This window comes from Anarhichas minor, unplaced genomic scaffold (assembly GCF_050575085.1).
Source record: "Anarhichas minor isolate MPS153535 unplaced genomic scaffold, ASM5057508v1 ptg000028l, whole genome shotgun sequence".
Lineage (NCBI taxonomy): Eukaryota > Metazoa > Chordata > Actinopteri > Perciformes > Anarhichadidae > Anarhichas > Anarhichas minor.
Window position 1 is genome coordinate 15,890,298 of NW_027466474.1, and position 20,660 is coordinate 15,910,957.

At 43.4% G+C, this 20,660-nt stretch overlaps 1 protein-coding gene across 1 annotated transcript in view; it reads right to left on the reverse strand.

The window, feature by feature from the left end:
* aff2 (AF4/FMR2 family, member 2) overlaps positions 1-20,660 on the reverse strand; it is a 136,652-nt gene that overhangs the window by 50,360 nt on the left and 65,632 nt on the right. The window contains exons 5-9 of the mRNA XM_076103917.1: positions 16,110-16,154; positions 12,260-12,346; positions 9,885-9,921; positions 7,548-7,608; positions 2,015-2,069 (exon numbers count right to left, since the gene is read on the reverse strand). Of these exons, the coding sequence (XP_075960032.1) occupies positions 2,015-2,069; positions 7,548-7,608; positions 9,885-9,921; positions 12,260-12,346; positions 16,110-16,154 (285 nt within the window). The remainder of the gene's footprint in view (positions 1-2,014; positions 2,070-7,547; positions 7,609-9,884; positions 9,922-12,259; positions 12,347-16,109; positions 16,155-20,660) is intronic.

Consider the following 20,660-nt stretch of genomic DNA (forward strand, 5'->3'; position numbering starts at 1 on the left):
CCAATACCTAAAGAAATCGAGACAAGAAGAGCACGACAACCGCATCGCTCGTACGCAAAATGTGACAAACGCGACCTCTGGCCAAAGGATATTGGACTAACGTGAGGGGAACGCCTCTTCTCCATGAAAAAACAACACGATGCATATTATCTCCAAAGTTGATCGGTATCAGGCGTAGACTGTATACAATAAGTCGAAGTTTGTGGACTGCCGTTTTGCATTTTGGCCGTCGCCATCTTGTTTTTTTACTCTAAATGTAAGTTAGACTACGTGTATAGTCTAAAAAACCACTGACTTTATAATCTATTGTATAAGCTACATTTGAATTCAGTATTAAAATGATCAATGCATTAATCGATTGGAGTCAAACACACTAAGAGTTCATAGTGATTCTGGAGGCAAACTCCAAGCTCCGCACAAATTGCATCATCCTTCTAGGATTGAAATCAGATCAGTGGTGCACATTACCTCAGGTCAGGCTTGACTTTATGGGCGGGCCCCCCAGGGGGCCTGGCCTATTAAATCAGCAGGGGGAGGCGCGAAGAAACAGCTCTCTCTCTCTCTCTCCCTCCCCCTCTCTCGTTGACCCTCCCTTCACTTCCCTCGTCGTTTTCTAATCCAGTCGACAGTTCTATTTACAACCACGAAAAGCGAGCAGGCGGAGATACCTGTCTGTCAATCGACCTCCACCGCTCCCTTTCCTTCAGCACTCTGGACAGCGCCGCCGTGACATAAGCACCCGCCAAGACATAAGCACCCGCCAAGACAAACTGCTCAACAGCTCGTATCGACCAGTAACTTTAAATAATATATTTTTAAAGTCCATAAAAACAGCATCTAAATAGAGCTTGTTTATCTAAATAATTCCCCACTGAACTGAATCTACTGTCAATAACTGAGGCGCATATGTGTACGTATAGATACGATGTGTTTATAATTGTACAATCAGCCTGATCGATGCGCTCACGTGCTCCGCCTATTGGGCAGTAATCAGAGTTCCCTCCCCCGGATTTATGTCTGCCCCAGGCTCTGCCTCAGGGAATGAATATATTATGTATTAGAATAATGAACAATCACTGCTGTACACAGCTATCTCTTTGCGACATCAACAAAGCAATCGCTTTCAAAATCACGACTGGAGGAGCTGTTTGGTGGATGTGAATCGTGTGGCACCGGTCAAGCTTTTAGAAAGTCTATAAAGCCTTTCTAAGTGGGTACATTGTACAATTACTCTGTAAGAAAAGCTTATTTATGGGAAAGCATTGCTTTGATCGCTGCATATACACTCCGACCGGCTCGTGTAAACTCGCAGCCCGGTGACATAGTTCCTGGAATTGACAGGTAGTTTAAAGGTACTCGTAAGAAAGAGGAGTTCCAGCTGTTACAGTCTAAATCTTATGATTGTTTTTGCTATTCCTTCCACATATTTACCTTTTCACCCATTAGGTTGCAGCTGTGTAGGTGAGGCTTGGGGGTTATGGTGCTCGCTACTCTCAGCTTCAAAGTTTGTTTGTGACCCACTTTTCTTATATGAGGGGAGAGATTACTAAATTATTTATTGGTTATTGTGTCTTTTTGTAACATATTCACGTTCTAGGTGTTGACCCTTGACCCCTATTGAGTCACAAAGGCTGGAGACATGAATGGCAGTGGACTAAAAATTACCTTGAGCAGGTTGAGTCGTTTAATACTTAAAAAATTCAATACACCCATGCATATTTTCCGCTAATAGGAGACTTAATAAAGTCCAATATAGAGGGAGATAAATGGAAGTAGGAAAATACAACGTTTTTTGACCTGTGACTGAAAGGGTGAAACACCCAACGGTGCTCTCGGATGCATGGATCGACTGATGCGAGGGCTGAGCTGATTCCTGGACGGATGAACGAGTCAGTAAATGTCACGCATACCAAGATGAACTTAATGTAATGGATGTGAACGCATGAGCGGCCGGAGGACAGACGGATGGAGAAGATGGATGATCCGCACGGAGGAATGAAAGAGCGGCGCTAACCTGCTGTTCGGCCTCTTCCTCGTCGCTGCTGATCTTCAGGTCGTCCTCCAACATCCTGCGAGGAGACAAAAGGGACACGTGTCATTGCGGCCCTGACCCCCCCCCGTCTGCTTGTGTTAGGTCGGATATGGGGGAGTCGTGATCGGCGATCCCCTTTGAAGAACCTTTCTGGTAAACGGGTTAATTGCACTGCTTCATGTTGGGGAATGAGGAAGTGGACAGTGTGGACGCAAAAAAAATAAATAAAAAATACCAGATGTTCGGCTTTTTGGAGCTCGGAGAGGAAAGACAGATTGTTTTTTCACCTGGAAACTTTCAGTCTGACAACCGCTGACCGACGGCCAAGAATTCCTTGGAAACAAGGAGGACGTCCTCGGCCGAGATCAGTCCCTCAGTCGGGATCGTACACGTTCTATTAAGATAAAGGAGCCGCTTATTGCCCTGTTTGTTTTATTCTCCCCGCGTCACAGATGAAATTCTAACAATATAGACGGACGCGGGCTGTGAAACAGATATATAAGACACAGTCGATAACATGACCCCCCCTCTGAGCATCACCTGCTCCGTACGGCACAAATTATTCAGTATTTATGTGCTGTGCATTGGCAAGCTCCCATGTTTTATTGCTTTATATAAACCTTCCACACAAACTACTGTTATTTCTAAGCTGCCACTGCTATTGTTATGACAGGAGAATCCCCTAAAGGGATTTTTTACTGCCTCACGAACCACTCTTGTCAGTGCTTGCGCCGCTAAAAAAAACAAAAAGAAACACACTCCCCAGTGTTGTGGTGTTTTCAGAGGGGACCGTACGAGTCGTGAATAACTGAGGCACAATAAGAAAAAGCTTTGCAGATAAGGGCCACGGTGCAGCACGCGGGCGATGATAGATACGTTTGAATGAATGAATAATGGATTTGTGTTTTATTTCATAAGAAGGGACAGATGGAGAGAGGGAGATAGTGAGTGAGATGGAGATGATAATGACGGAGAGGCGAAGGGAGAGGGAGACTGAATATATATAGAGAGAGAGAGAGAGAGAGAGAGAGGGGAGGAAGCATGGAGGGGGGAGAGAGCGAGTGGAAGCATCTATGAGGACGGACGCAGTCGGGTATAAATGAGTTATGGACTAAAGCATCCGTGACATGCAGAGCTCGGAAAGCACAGCATCACATTTCTACAAGGCTCTTAATTACCTTCATAAAATGGAGTCTTTATTTCTTAAAGTTAAGGCGCTAGTAGAGCCCCATTACTTATTGAAGTTTGTCTTAAAGGATGTTAAAGAGACGCTTCGGACTTTTTGAAGTGGGGTTATATGAGGTACTTCTCCATCGTCAGTGTACTTTGATTGAGTTTTTGGAGATACAGACAGGAGAACCAGCAAAGGAGTAAAACAATGTTCTGACGGGAACTGAAGCTTCAACCGTCATGTGTGCTTTCATCAAATTCACTAGACTACTTTGACAAAAACAGTAAATACTATCAGCGCCGAGAGAATCATGGGATCCCTCGCATCCGTGAGTGAGTGAGTGTGCACCTCTGTGTCTGTCCACGGCTAATCTCGCATTCTGCTGCGGTAAACCGCATAATATTTTGGGTGGCCAGTTTTGACCGCATGCTCAAGGAGCTCTCGTGGTTGCGGTGGCTCACACTTTCTCAAAACACCTTTTAGCTCCTGTTTTTTTACTGCCACTGACTGCCTGACTCCTCACTAACTACTCTCATCCGGCCCCCCCGGCCAGAGAGCATCGCCGGCCTCGACTTGCTACTCTGCAGCAAGAGACCCAGTGGAGGAAAACAATTTGCCCAGTTGTGTTGTTTTGGACGTGTGTTTGGCTAACAGCTACCAGCTAACGGGACGACAAACACAGCTGACTGCGTCTGTAGCCAGAGACACAGTCATTGTCTTTTTATTAGACATCAACCTCACGTTTACATGCGTATTGTAAAAAAAAAAAGATACTTGAAGCCTAAATGAAAGCTTCAAGCCAGGGTTACACCTGTTAGAGGGAACTGAGACCTGTGCCTGCACAGAGAGGTGCACTCATCTGCATAAATCAAAATGATCTGCTGTGTGAGACATCGAGTGAAAAACACGTCTGATACGCTTGCGTCTAGACGGGGGGTAGTATTCATTCAATCAAACATTACAGCAGCGGTTGCCACAGACACACCTGGCAGAGATCTACTCTCTACTTAGTGCACATTTCTAATCTTACCTAAAATTACTGTTTTTGTCAACATATTCTGGTGGCTTTGAAGCAAGCATAATGAAACGGCTTGGCTATTCTCACTCATACTGTGCCTTATTATCGAACGAAAAAGTCACATTTCTGAATTGTAAAAAGATGTGTCCCTGTTTACACCAGAGTGAGAAAATGGCCCATCAGAAGTGTTTTCATTTCAATCACGGTTTACCTACAAGAAGTGCATTCGCACTCAAACTTGTACCATTAAAGTGCAACACCATCACAGTGACAGTGGCCGCGTCATTGTCCTCCTCCAACCCGTCACCTGTTATACAAAACACCGCAGACCGAGCAAACACGAAAGCCAGTTGGTCGAGACACGAGTCTACTACACTTCTTCCACTCTGTCGTCTTAACGTCACGTGATCGGATCAGAGCGTAACCAAACTCCTGTAGCTGGAAGGTGCAGTACTCTCTGCTCTGAAGAAGAAAAATGCATCTGCTGCTAATGTGGCATTAATGTACAAAGCCTATTTGCGGGGATTACTGTAGGATGTAATGGTCGGACGTTGTAAACATTGGGCGAAGAATATAGCAATTAGCCTCAACGGCACAATTACTCTTGAATAAGACGAGCTCGGCCTATTCATTACCCCCAACATTTTACGCTGTTGAGCTTCACAGTAAAAAGCAGTGACTAGCTTAATGGGCGCAGTAAACCAGGCATTGTTTTTAACCAATAACAATCATTTCACCCTAATAAACAAAGCAGCATTTATGCTCGAATACAAGATGGGGGAAAATTCACACCTCGGGGCAAACAATAGTAATCAACAGAAACAGGCTTATCGGCTTTGGAAGCAAAGTAGCGTAATAAGCCACAGAAAGCACTACGGCTCCAGCAGACATCATCCTAATGGAGATACAATTAACTATGTAACTACATACCCAAAGAGTTTACATGCTGACCTACTGCTGAATTACTGCCAACTACAGACTGCACTCACTGTTCCTTAACTTGCAGGGTTTTTGCATCATCTTTCGGCCATCAAGTCTTTTTCATTTCCACAAGCCTCGTCTTGACATCGCGCTTGCCACAATTTTCTCTCTTTCTCATTTTTTTTTTTTTTAATTAGCTTTCATCAAATGCATAAATAATGCATCGCACAGAGCACTTGAAAACTCATTTGATATGACAGTGGAATGAGCAAAGATCCTCTTCTGCGGATGAAGAACAAAATTAAACAAGAAGCAGCAAAACAATTTGAAAGGGAAGCGAAAACGAATAAGTGGATTTAGGTAATACTCCGATACTACAACTAGAAACATTTTCTCTGGTTTGGTTTTAAATGTAGTCTCTGTCAAATGGATCACTGACTGTTTGCTAAGCCCCACCAGTCTTAGCTAGGCTACTGTTGCTACACATTCTTGGATGGTACTCGTGTACTTTACAGTGCTAACTTGCGGTTATTCTTTTTAAACAAAGTGTCCTTGATTTCATACAAAGACAGGCTTCCTTTGTTTTTAGTTGTTAACTATCGACGCTGTTTTGCTAGCTTAAATGACAGCTGTCGCTAGCTGATTTTAGAAAGCTGTAGCAGGCTAGCTAAGTGAGCTAATGTTAGCAGCACGGTTGCAAACGCTGGCTCTGGCTGATTTTCTGATGTTTCCAGCAGATTTGAATCTCGTAAGATTTGTCCTAAACATGCACCTGATGGCTTCATTCGTGTTGTACCAAAAGAATGAGGCCGAGGCTCTGCGCTTTAAACCAGAAAAAAAACATTCTCACCAGATTATGATACATGTGGTGACATGGAGATAAACAAGCGGCATAGTTGTGGAAAAGTTTAAGATCAAACTCACTTATTTCATTCTCCCATCACTGTCACATTCTTACATACTACATAATTTTGTAATAACTATATTTCACTTCAAGCGTTACCAGACACAAGGCTTTTAAGATGACTTACTCATGTGTTTGGCTAACATGAAGCTAACTCGTAAAACAAGTTGGGCTGGGGTTCCTAGAGTGCAAACTTCCAGAAGCGTAATACATTCACATCGTAAAAAAATATTTTTTTCAGAATTAACAATCTCAGAATTATGAGACAGGTTTTCATGGGAAAAATAAAATCTACTCTGTTTTTCTGATTTACATTTATCTAGATCAATTTCATGGAAGCTAACTTATCCCGCTTGTTTAGTTTAATTAGGTCTTAGTTTGATTTAAGCAACTGAGGCGCAATTGCCTGTTTGTGTCAGTCATCTGGAAATGCATTTCAGATGACTCATCCTATATCTAACATCTTATAGGAAGCATGCCATATCCATTCAGCTGATCCTGGAGAAAGAACAGCAATGTCCAGCAGATCAGAATGGGCTTTATGTCTGCAAACAATACCCTCTATATAGCTCTCATGTAAATAAAGAGCTTCTCTTCGAGGCATCTTGTTAATTCAGAGAAACAGAGCAGATTGTTGTTGTTTTTTTCATGAAAACATTTCTTGTAATTGTGAGATAATAATCTTGTTACTTTAGAATTGTTTTTCTAAAGTGAACGCATTATGCATCCGTACAAACTTCCCCAAATTAAATCAAAATCACGACAGAGCTGCTTATGTCAGGAGAGTTGGGAGAACAAGACGCAGCAGTTTTAATTATGAATAATTTTTTTGTGTAACCTCTGACCCCACAGAATGTAGTGGGCTAATAATGCTCCTTGGTCTAGGAAGTCAAACTGTGTCAGGTTATTTCTGTTAGCTAGTCAGCTGGACATGCTAACAATTGAAGCTAAAGTTTGAGCAGATAAAGACACCATTCCTTTGCTATTTGTGTTCCTCATTTTGTAAAGGCTAAAGGCCGTGCCTCCGTAGCCACAGTCTCTAAGCTATGATTGGAAATCACTGTTCGGGGGGGGAAAGGGTTTAGCAAACGGTCAATTTCCAAAACAAAATTGTTGAGCCTCTGTGGTTAGGCGCAGGATAAATGGGGGTCTCGAAGCGGATTTACAAGCCGACTCCAATCTGACCCTGCCATGAATCCAGCTGCACGGCTCCTGTGAGTGAAGTAAAGAGGGCTACAGCCTGAGATGTTGCAATATGCTCCTGGCCCGCCTTAAATTAATGTAGCTGCACTTTCCCGCTCTGATCCACACAATCTCTCTTCTTTTGTTTTTGTTTTTTTGCTCCCCCTCCTACCAGCAGCGAATTCCATCCAAGAGTCAAGCTTCATTTTACCTCGAGGCAAACGCAGCAGCGGTGGGTCACAACTCCTCTGTTTACGTATACGTGTGTATACGTGTGTGTGTGTGTGCGTGTGTGTGTGTTAGAGAGGGAGATACTCACGACTTCTGTGGTGCAGTCGGTGTTTTCGCAGCAGGCTTGTTAGCTGATACAGTGCATCGCTCTGCAAGAGAAGACATTCAAGTATCACTGTTTTGCACGGGTCTCGGTTTGTGTGCGTGTTGATTAGTTTTTGACAAGGAGCCAGACTCACATCACTGTAGCTGTTTGTTACTAGTGTCACACTGGAAAAACAAAAAAAACACTCCGCTGCGGTGTTATTCAATTAGAGAGTGTGTGTGTGTGTGTGTTTTTTGCTTTGCTTAGCTTTGGTAACAGGATCGGGGGTAAAAATAAAATCCAAACTGACAAAAACACGAGGTGATGATGTACTTTTCCAAATGGATATACAGACTTTTCAGAGCAGAACCCCATTCGCCGTATTTTACATTCTAGTCAGTTGTTTTCTTCCGTTCATATATCAGAGAGGGAGAAAACCCGCCAGTGGGGAGATATTTCAGCTTTATATACACCACAAAGATCTCAAAACACTACAAGACGGAGGTTAACACAAGAGCAGCGGTTCAGAGGAGCTTCTGATGATCTGCCTGGGAGCCACTGTAATGAACCCAATGCAGTATTGGGTGATATGATGAGATATGATACCATGAGACAAAAGAGATTCCATCAACTGATCGAGATTTTGCTTCACATTTGTATATCTATGTTAAAGTAGTAACCCTTCAATAGCTCTTGTTGTATTACAGAATTGTAGGCACAGATATAAGGAACGATTTGATTCAGAGTTGCATCAATGTGATAAATGATATTAATCTGTCAGGTATTTAAAGCTACTACTAGCAACTTTTTATTTTGTTTTGATTATGGCGGCCCCTGTGGACAGAAGCGGTAGTGTTTCCGAGCAACAGATTCCCTTTAGGAAACCCTTTCATTTTACTGCAGCGGGGGGGTCTGACCGTCCGCCCCACACAGTTCTGGTTCCTGTTCTCCCGTGCCTTCCTTTCCGTCAGCGGGCCCAGCAATACGGCGCCGCTGGAGTCTGAGCAGAAGGATTTTCTTCTGGTGACCCTGCATGGTTTTGTCTGAATTTGCACAGAATACGACCCGCTGACACCGATGAAGAGCGTCGAGAATAAGTGTATAGAAACAGCCGATCTTCTCACTGGTGGTCTTGCTTACGTGTGTAGGTCATAGAGAGGCATCAGTATTACACCGAGACTGTTTCATAGCCGGTTAAAAGTTCCTCACAGTAAGTTTAAAGGGGAACTCTGTGAAAACTGTTTGAGGTTCATTAACTGCCTTTTTGTCTTGTTATCCGGACTCGGGGACGTTACATTATTAACAAAGAGTCAAAGAAACACAGTAAAAGAAGTCCCTAGTTTGTAGAGACGTAAAGCAGCAGTGTGAAATGTGTAGTACAGCCAGCGAGGGACTACTGGACACACGCTCATATTCTGTTTACACATGATCCGTATCTACATACATTATCTGAACAATATAACAGCCTCTGCCTCTACATCTGCTCTTAATTAGTGATCTCATTATCTCAATTTGTACCTGCACTGTGATCGGATGTCAAAGTGTCAATGAATTAAGCCGGGCTGGTGGTCCCTGGTCAGGAGAAGCACAGGCTCCTCTCGTGTTTAAAATCACTGTCTGATAACAACGCATTTGCACCTTGCATCACTGCGCTGAGTTGTTTTGATTATCTAGACACAGATCATGTGTTGATAGCCATGTTACCATTCAACTGTCAAACGAATTGTAAGTAATCATTTGAAAAATATCTTAAAACTATCAACTGGTTTTGGAGACATCTAGGTGAGATTGGATTGTTTTGTCTTTCTACAATATAACGATACACATCATTATTGTAGTGTAAAACTTCATAAGCTGTGAGAGAATATTTAAACCAACATTCCCCACGTCTAAGTCAACACTGTGAGTTCACACAGCAGCACCTGATGGGCCCTCACCACTTAAGTGTGAGCTTGGAAATAAATGATCCCAATATGTAATTGTCCATGAATGGCAGCACATCACGGTATTAAACGCCGACTGATAAAGTCTCAGTTCCTGCGGGGTGAGCGTCCTCCATGTGTTTAACAAAACATGGACTCCAAAATCCATCACATCAATTGGGCCAGTGCGTGTAAAAGCCGTGTTTGTGTGATTACTAGTTGGGATGAACACGGGGAGATAAAAGCGAAGGTTTTTTGCTCCTGTGGCTATGAATTCATTCCAACATCAAGCTGCTTTTTCCTTCTTCTTCTCCCGTTTCTTCTGGGTGGTGTTGCCTTTACGGCCCCTCCACTGTTAATTACCATAGAGCCAGAGTGTGTCTGTGTGTGTGTGTGTGTGGATGCTGGGAAAACTTACTCTGGGTGTTGTAGCCTGAGGTCACATGCTGTGACTCCTAGAGAGAGAGAGAGAGAGAGAGAGAGAGAGAGAGGAGCCAGAGGGCGATGAGTTGAATGAATAAACCAACAGATGTCATTATTGATTTCACAGCAGTACAACGGTGCCATTACACAGGATTCAGATCCTCTCGTCTCCCTGCGTCGGTGCTCCGCCTCGCTCCCAGAATCCTCTCTGGCAGGGTTAGCGTGACGCTAACGGGGGGGGCTGAGAAGTCTTTTTCCTAATTCATTAACTAGCGGGCTCCGATTTACCGCCGCCGTGTTGACGTCGCCGTTCCTCTTGACGACAACCACCGGCGTGACGTTTTGCATATTGAAAGAATGATTCATGACAGCATTCAGCGGCGGGAAAACACCTGCTGTTTCAGTCAGAACATTGACGCCGTTTCCGAGATAAATGTTGACCATAACGTTTATGTTGTTTTGTTAATGTGACATATACTCCCACTATTTACGCTACGAGGCGCCGTAAAGCGTTCTTCGTGCGGAGCAGGAGGAACGACTATCGTCTGAAGTGGCAGTTCTTTAGTCCCGGCTTTCATTCTGCCTCCGTCTTTGTTGATTACCGTTGTCGTGTTTCGGCACTTCCCGTCTCAAACATCACCCGTCAAACAAACGGTGTGGTTGAAGCGACGTTCTTGTTCTTTGAGTGTTTGGGCTCAGTTGTTATCACCGTTTAAATTGAGAACACTTATTTTTCTGTTTTTCATGACCAGTAAATCATCTGTTGCATGCCATCAGGGTTGTTTTTTTCTCAGGAAACAGCAACAAGAAACCACATGGAGGATGCGGTTGTAGCTTATTAGCTGTGTTTCACCATCCACTTTAATTAAAACTGATTAAACTGCTGCTGTTTTTTTTGAATAACGTGTGAGCTTATCCCGTTAGCACCCGAGCTGACGAGCTCGTCATTCTTTTTCCCTCGTGGGGAAGCTATTGTGACTAACTAGCATTAGCACGTTCCGGTTAACATGTTAGCAGTTAGCTCACTAAAGATCCCTGTGAACAGTCACTGGTTACACTCCTCTTTTCAATGCTACTTTTGTCATGTTGGGACGCACTAACTGTCGGGTGTGTTCGCTCCGAGATCCGATCTCGCTCGGACCCGATCAGCCAGACCACATGCCGAGGTGGCCTGGCTCCGCGTTGGGATCGGATGCCAGTGAGGTGTTTACAGCATGTGAGCACGATCTGGACAATTTATCTAACGTAGGTCGCCATCATCTTCCCCCCAAAGTTTTCTTTTGTCAGAGAGAAGAAAAGGGGAAGAGAGGAGGAAAACCGGGACTAGAGCACAGCTGAGACCTGCTGTCTGATACAAATTATTTTTTAAAGCTTTTAAATAACAATAACAACCTTTATAATGTGTTGCTATGTGTAATGAATGCTTTATTAATGCCTGGTTAATAATCATGTACTTATGCTTTGTAGATCTGTTGTTATAAGCACTAAATGTAAAAAACCTTTGGGTTACCAGGTTGTGCATAATCGGTCTGGCTGGTGAGTTTAAGATATTAACAGGGTCATTGACACGTGTAATACTAACAAGTCACTAATAATAAGAGACACAAGTTTCTTACTTTCCAGTGATCTCACAGCCAAAGTCAGCGTGTCATTTGTAAATTGTAGGCATACACAATTGCAAAAATGTTTATAAATAGTTAAATGTTAATATGTTTAATTTATTAATGAATGGACTTTGGAGCAGTCTACAGCACCGGCTGATCATTAAAGACAAATCAAGTGTGGCAACCCAAAGCGTGTCCTTATTAATGGCTTACAACCGACTATAAATCATTAGATTCATATTTAATAATTAATAAAGAGTGCCTTGTTTGAAACGTCTGATGTGCACACATGAACATCTGCAGCGTTCAGACTTCTGCAGAGGAGAAGCGTCCCTCTTGTAGAGCGCGTCCACTCTGGACACGCAGCCAGGAGCTGAATCAGACACGCAGTACTTCATTAACGTCGCAATTTCATCGGCTGTCACTTGCGCCGCCGCGCAGGATGAGGCAACAGTAATCGGATTCCATCGCAGCGATCGCCACCGCGGTGAATTTATGAATCGGATCTAATTAGCAGACCGAGCGTTCTCTGTGACAGACAGACAGTTAGTTTAACGGCGAGCCGCCGATGAGCGTGGGAGTTTAAGTGGAGCTTCTTCACCACTTTTGCGTCTGTTGTTTTTCGAACTCACTGACAAACAAAGCAAAAGGATGCAGTCGCAGCAGATGACACCAACACTTAGGAAAGCATACATTACCAGGCTTGTATTCCAAAATCAATTTGCACCATTGAGCCTGAATGAGAGGTGAGAGAGCTCGCACTAACCTTGCTCGGGATGGGGAACTTGGTCTGATCGGCCTTCCCAGGCGTGTGTATGGCTGTGAGGGGAGGAGGCCAGGAATGGGTCATCTCCTACAACACACAAACACACACACACACACACACACACACACACACACACACACATTTGTACCACGTTATTTACTACACACCGTTTATGATAATTAAGCATTTTCTGGCACAAGTCCAAAACTGAATGTGGAAAGCACCCGGTGAATAACAAGGATGACTGAAGTTGAGCAAATTTGAGCACAGGGACCCGCTTGGCGCAGCAGAGTCAGCGTTCCATCGAGGCCGCGCGCCCCCCCCATCAGACTTTAATAGAACATATGGTACACAGTGAGGAGGGAGCGTGGGGAGTCGGTGGCACACGGGGGGCGGGGGCGGGGAATCAGCGTGCTGAGAGCGAGCTGACTTGCAGAGTTGTCGAATTAACCCAAAAAAAAAAAGAAGCTGACTCCAGTTGGTTGCATTACAGCTAAGAGCCACAGCAGCAGGATCCCGTTTCAATTATTCTAATCGCACGGTCTTCTCCGTTCAATTCCGAGTCTCAATGTGTAGAAGCTTCAATTAGTTAACAAGATAAGGCACGAGCGCACGAGCGTGGCTGCTTCTTTCTTTCTCACAAACGATGCTTTGGGGAAATGTGCTCCCGAAGCAAAGCCTGCTAATTCATTCATACTGTTTGCACACTCTTGTTTGCCTCTGCGGCCTTTTTCAGGACATCAGAGTCCCACCTGTTGATGCGTTCTGCTTCACGCGTCTGTACAGACGACTGCCGTGCAGCGGCTCACTGGGTCAGAGTGCTCCAAAGGTCACCGACATCACAACCTCCCAACGTGCGTCTGACCCCCCCCCCGATGACTCATGTTCCTCAGATGACTCAGATGTTTTCGTGTATGAGTCAATGTGCATGTGTGTGTTTTTTTCCCCCAACACACTCGGTCCTGATGACACACGGTGCGTTGCCAGGCAACTCTTCTCTGACATCATCGTGTGCCTCCTAGAAGAGTTCCTCCTGAACGCACTCCTGACGGTGTGTGTGTATCTCAATGTGTGTGTGTTTATGAATGTGTTACTACTGCCATTGTGTGTGACCCACATGTCACCATGGTTTCCCAGCTATTATCTGCTTATCCGTCATCCATCTATTACACCTTAATGCACGCTGTACATTCACCCCCAGAGTCCGCCGGGTGTGTGAGCAGATGTTCTCTCTCTCTGCTGTCTTCACACTACCGACCTATTTTTTCGCCCAAGCAGCCCTCGTGTCTGAACATGACATTCACTTGTGAATGTATATTAATGGCTACTGACAACAGCCTTGAAAGTCATATTCAATAATGCTTTTCATCTGTTGGAAAATAACAGAAATATATCGTTCATTGAAGCCAAAAAACAAAAAAAAAACACATAATTTTCCTCCTCCCAAAGGTCTTTGTGTGACTCACGCCTCCGTCAGAAAAAGCAACCAAGTCAAAGCATGACATTTTGATATTTCATCAAAAACACTTTATTCTACGTGTTTCCTGTAAACAACATTAAAGCCCAGACTGACTGGCCTGAGACCAGCAGTCACGTGACAGCTTTGACTAAACTGCAGGCTGCTGAACACAGAGCAGAGCAGAGAGGAGAAGTTTGAAGCAGATCAAAGAAATTCAACTTGTGTTTTTATGATTCATGGCATTATAAGAGTCTAATACTGCACCAAAGACATGTTTGAGTTCTACTTCTAGCCATGATGGGGCTGTTTCCTTAGAGGTGCGAGAATTGCAGTGAAAAACGAGGCCACAGAGACTAAAATGTGACCTGAAAGGCTTCCAGCTCTCTGTGGAACTAGACAGAGACGTGAAGCAACCAAAACGCAACTTATCAATGTTCAAAAGAATACAATAAAAAGATGTCATGTTGTAGTTTACATCCATACCTGTCTAAAGTGTTATCACTGACATTTGTGCGAATATTGTCATAACTAGCATGTGAATTCTTGAGTTACGGCTAGAAACGTGGTTTGTGAGGTCACAGCGACCTTTGACCTTCAAAATACTAATCCGTTCAACCCTGCAGTGCTGCCGGACGTTTGTGCTAAAAATTGAAGAAATTTCCTCCAGGCGTTCCTGAGATATCGAGACTCCGTAACAACTCCGTAACATAACACCTCCAGCTCCGGCTGTCTCTGGCACGGAGGCATACGCAGTGTGTGGATGCAGATGAACCAGTGTAGACAAGCGTTAAACTGACCCCAAGCCAGTCCGTCAATTTATGTGGTGTTGGTGGACACTTGAATAATTCCAGCTGTTTGGAGGAGATGTTTTCACATAAACAGATATTAGAGATGAACTATGAGCTGATTACACAAGCTCTAATAAAGACATCATTAAAACTACTAATGGAGATTTATTTGAATCAATAAAAACACATCTTTTATTTGCTTATCAAATGAATTGTGTGTTTTTATGAAGAAAATAACCCACTATACATGACTATAACAAAGTAAAAGGATAACATTTAGAATTGTTGATGGTTTACAGACTTCAGTGCGGATGAAATGATTTTTGGGACAGGTGCAAAAATAAATAAAAATCCTTGTAGACCAGCTGCTACAATCAAACAACAAAGGGATCTGTATCTGTCAATATGGATCAATGATCGGCATTAGTATCGGCAGCACTAAAAGTTATATTTGCTCCCTTTATTCTTTTGTGCTGATCCGAACCTTGAGTTTTATGATGTGTTGCACCACTAGTATACATGAGATAGAGGTAGGAGAAGAAGATAAGTTGATGATGCTACTTGTGTACAGTCACCATACCATATGCTAAAATATAAGCAGGGGTGAATTCATCTATGGGAGACGGAGAAATGATTTCCTCTATCCTGTCATAAGTTGGTCCAAACGCCGCAGGAAGTCTTTCAAAGGCTTGAAGTCCGTTTAAGCAGCTTTCCTTCTGTACACAATATCTCTGACACGCACTGTTACCTTGAATTGTGAAAACCTCCAAAACAACAATGTTTCTGTGACAACCCACTTGTAGGGAGAAAAAAGAAAAAAAGAAAAAGACCGCAGGCCTCCGCTCCGATTCACCTCACCTCACATTCTGAACTCCCCCGATCTCTCCACTTGACACGGCAAAAAAAAACTCACACCATGAATTCAATGGCGCACCGATATTATTGACAAAGGCTTTTCATGCGGCTCACAGAGCAGTATCTGTCACACAGCCTGTTGGCCAGCATATTGATTTGTGAAAGGGAGAGAGAGAGAGCGCTGAATGAGAGAGCATGAGAGATGAAGAAGAGGGGAAGACAGACGTGACGGGTGAGGGAGGGAGAGAGTGAGGGATGTGATAAAAGGAGATGGAGACTAATACGGAGAGGAGAGAAAGAGATAAGTTGACATGAAGCAGTCAGAGAAGGTCTTTAAGAGGTTTGTGGGGGAAAACATCTCTGTTTTGACATCGCCCTGAAGGAACACAGCAACAACACAGCTCCTTCTTGTGGAAGGAAATGTGTTGCTTTTGATGACATGCAGATAGGAAAAGAGAGAGAAACAGAGAGAAAGGGAGATGAAAGGGGGGCAGAGGAGAAAAGTGTGGAAAAAAAGACTCCTGCATGAAGTCATCCTGCAAAAAAAACCAAAAGAAACTTGTATAATCATTGACCTGAGCCAACAGATCCCTTTCTTTTCCCTCCGCTGTCCTTTCCTCCTAAAATCAGACTCTCTGGAGGGAGACGAAGGTCTTTGTGAGCAAACAGAAAACAGCTGATAATCAGTGCAATTACCCCGTCTGTGTGTGTGTGTGTGTGTGTGTGTGTGTGTGCCCGACCAACATACCCGCAAAATCTCCTCAACACAGCTGGAGTCATTTGGTAGGCTGACCTGGAGAAAACAAAGAGAGAGAGAGAGACTGACGTCAACACTACTTATAGCACCATGACATTACATGTAGAGCAGAGAGTTAGAAGCAGTGAAAGAGTACAGCACATTCATCCACACCACAGTCGTGATTGACTATTTTCTCTGCCTAGTTGTAGTTACAAGTGGTGGGGGGGGTGCTGGATTAGCGATAGGCATAGGGGAGGTATGGCGGGAAAACGTTCTGTTAACTAACACCTGGAAGAACCATTTGGAGCCTTCAAACGTGACACTAAAGCTCAGTTTGTGTCACGCTATATATTAAAATATAAATTCATTGTGCTCTGTACTTTCAGCAGCAAGTGACAGATAAAATGTTGTCCCAGAGCGTATGATGCAAATACTTCATAGTTCGCCAAGACGTGTTGCTAAGCTTTGCAGCCAGACAGATATTCAGAGCGCGGTAGCGTAGCTTAGCGTATCTTGCGTACTTTTCCCGCCCGTATGAGACTAGTCCTGTTTTGACTGCCGTATTGTCGACCAGGCCTTAACGCTCCACTGTGCCTGTTGTTTCGCTGTATGTGACTGCTATGTGTTCGGCCAACGCAGCGTTATCCCGACTAATGTTGCTGGAGTGTCAACGCAAAGAACAGGACACTGCCGCTAACTCGGTTAGCTTCCAGGCTTGGTTTTTACCACGGAGGGGTGTTATTGTTAAGGGGACTAAACTAAACTAAACTAAACTAAACTAATGTAACCTAGTTAGTTCATAAGGTGCTCCTTGGCCTTGAATATTGAGAACTGGCTACAACTGCTGGTTACATCTGCAGGCTACGCAGCGAGCTAGTTAGCAGGGCAGGCTAGCGAACGCATCTTAGAGCACATAAACACACCATTGAATCCTTTCCTTACAATTATGCTCATATGCTTTTAAGAATTTTCTTTTTTTAAATAAAAACCACACTCCAAACTCTATCCACCTCAGTAGAATTGGGTTTACTACAGCCCAATACACGATGAAATACAGTAGAATTATATTTATCCTCCTCACTGTGATTTATAAACACTGGTTTGTATATGTGGGCAGAGTAAAGTAATAGAGGGACATTTAGAAAGCTGAGATATTTCAGTTTTCAAATAAAAAATATATAAAAAAAGCCCTAAAGTGCCTGCGGTTTGGCCTGAGTCGTGTTAACCACGGGGACCATTTCAGCCCCACGATTCATGGGACCGACTTGAGTTTTATTTCAGGGGAGAAGAAGAAGAAGAAGAAGGAGGCTGCTTGAGCTTTAACATATGCAACTACTCTGCCTGAATGTACAGTTCAGTGCTAATCCCGTGTTAACACGTGTCAACAAAGCCTTCGCTATTGAACAGGAGCGATGCGGTCTGAAGACTGAAGTGACACCAGATGCCAACAACACAGTGTTAGAATGCTCGTGAAAGGTGGGCCCAAACATAAAATATCAATGCCAAACAATGAAAGTTAGGTGGTCAAATAATAACAAATTAAAACTGTTTTTCTGCAGCTGGAAGTCTTTGCTGTGTCGGCTCAGCCAAAGGGCTTATTCGCATCTAATGCAAACTACAGTTTTACGAGTTGTTTCTTCTATTTAGTCCAAACAAACCAAAAGTTACTGCCGCTGCTGGGAAACACATGACTCTGAGACCTAAAAACCTACGACAAACATGAGCACGAGTCCATTGCCAAATTATCGCTTCCAAAAAAAGTAATTGAAAGCAAAACAAAGCAACTGGCTGGGCTTTAGATCAATGCAACAAACAGGCTCATTAAAGAAGAGGAGCGGGACTGAGGAACAGCTGGGAGGACGGCAGAGAGACTCATGTCGGACATGATTACAGCACCGTGACCTCGGTCGCACACCATTATTAATAGCACCAACATGAGCACAGGAACAGTTTATTAACCATGATGAGGAGGATGACATCATCTCCAGCCTTAAATCACTGACTGTTAACATAACAAAGCAATAAAAGTGATTCTAGCTGTGTGTGTGTGGTAACAGAGTCTAAACTGCTTGAGCTCAACAACAAAACTTCCATCTGTTTCCTAGACATGAGCCGTGCCTCCACACAGGCTCATTACTCTCTACATCAACATTGTATTAATGAGAGCGTGAGTCAACAGGAAACCGCAGTGGGAGGACGAAGACGTGTGCTTTCCAGAGAAATCTTTTGGGCTGCTTTCGACCAAAAAGGTAAAAAAAGGTGCTCAATCACGTTGAAGCTACAACCCACGGCTAGCGGCCCAGTAAACACAAAGATGGCCGAAGCTCTTGGCAAGTGCCCTTTATCGCCAACCCAACCACTCGCTCCCGGTGAGAAACAACGTTCAGAGGCAAAGAAAAGACGCGACAGGAAAAGAAGAAAAAACAAGAGCTAACGATGGCGAGACTTTCCACCGCTGGAGACGGCTCTGGGCGAGTAAAGAGGTGAGGTTTGACGCAGAATTTGCAACGTTTCTTTTGGACAGTTAAGTAACACCTAATGTTGGATATTTAGTGAAACCTGTCTTTAGTGCAACTAATGACGACATTAACAAACCAAAAAATATTCCAAATAGCATCAATATATGGTTTTGATGTGGCTGTTTTCTCTACTACGGCCTTGCTAAAACTAAGCTAGTGTTTTGGAGAACAAAACTAGCCATTACATTGCACCTTTAAAACAATTATTCTTTATTATGTTAATAAAACTTCAGCGCTATTCTGCTCTCTTTCAATGTTTAACAGATTATCTGTAGAGTATATGTGACAACTCATGAACATACATACATACTCTCTGAATCATTTTGTTGAATTTGAACTATTCAGGTTGAGTGAGTTGTTCAAGATAATCTGTTGAACATCTACAAAGGAAAACAGTTGAATTGTTGAAACTCGACCACTACGTTTTTGATTGTTACAAATACTACAAACTATTTGTCGGCGGTCTAACCAAAAAGAGTGTTCTCGCCGTATTTGATGGACGTAAAAATTAAAGAACATTTAAATATGATTTCCCACTCATGTCTCTTTTTGTGTTTTCAGGCTCGCTGAGTCGGTCTATTTCCGTCCATACATCTGTCTCTTCCCGCCTCACTATAACCGTCGCTGTCCATCACGGCTGTTCTTAGTTCACTGGAGCACAGCGAAGATACAACCAGGCTTTGGTGTTTGACTCCTGTTTGCAGTACGGACCTCTGAACCAGACGGCACACTGTGAGCATTATAAAAAACGTCACACCACTTTTCCACAGATAGAAGTCCACTCCGAGCTCGGTGAATACAAACCGTCTTTAATGGCTTTTAATAGACACGTGACTACGTGTGTGTGTGTGTGTGTGTGTATGTGTGCGTTAGTGTGTCTAACTGTGAGATCACGGTTAATGTCAAGGACTAAGAGATGAAGGGAATATGAAATTTAAAAAAAAGAAAGATGAGTGAGAGCCGGAGAGAAAGTCTGCAGGAGGAGAGAGGACAGAATTCAGAGAGAAAATAGATACCAAAGGAAAATGAGACAGAGAAAGAGGAAGGGGGGGGGGGATATAGCCGAGGCAATTACTGAGGCAGAAATCCTTTCTCTCTGAAATTGCTGCTCAGATAGATAGACGTCTACACACATGAACGCACGCACACACACACCAACCTAAAGGCAGACACACTCAGTCATGGACAGGTACACTGTCACACACAGCGCTGCTAAAACTAACCCACTTCCATTATTGATTAACACGCTGATTGCTTTCTTAATTAATCGATTGTTCTGCCCGCGAACATCGGAAGAAAATCCTGATGAAAACAATGGAGAATCTGGGACGAGAGAATATTTGGCATTTTTGCCTCAATAACGACAGAAATTATTAATCAAATGCAAAATGTTTTTCTTATTTAAATTTTTCTACTGATTGGCTGGCACTGGCACAGACACACACACACTGTATTGATAACTTTGCATGGTGGTTAAGCTTGCTCTTATAACTGCGTGTCATCCAAATAATATACATAAATAATGTTAGATTGCGAGCAAAGATCGGCAGAGATATTGGACATTCTACTAAAACGTGATCCCGGATTCGCTAGTCTAGTGAAGACAGTTAACCCCAAATTGCTCCCGCAGGCTGTTCCTGCGGTGTGTGAAGGATTAGTTAGAGTCCTGATGGGCAGGTGGCATAGAGTTAAAGCGCTTTGAGTGGTCGGAAGAGGAAGAAAAAAGCGCTATACAGGTACAACTCCATTTACTGTTTTACCCACAAGTCAGGAGGACTCTGCAGTAACTTGCTTAAGTTAAAGTTATCAATGACAACAACAGGGCTTTGGATGAGAAACGAGGTGATATATTGGCTAAACTAGATTTACTGAAATGTTCAATATAATCTGATGACCAAAACAAAAAAGACTGAAATCTCAACAGCTTTCATCACATGACTAAAATGACCAGACACCAACTAAAACAGGATGAGGTTGACTAAATAGGATACAAACTAACAAGGACATGTGACACAGGAATAGGACTACATAAAAAGAAACA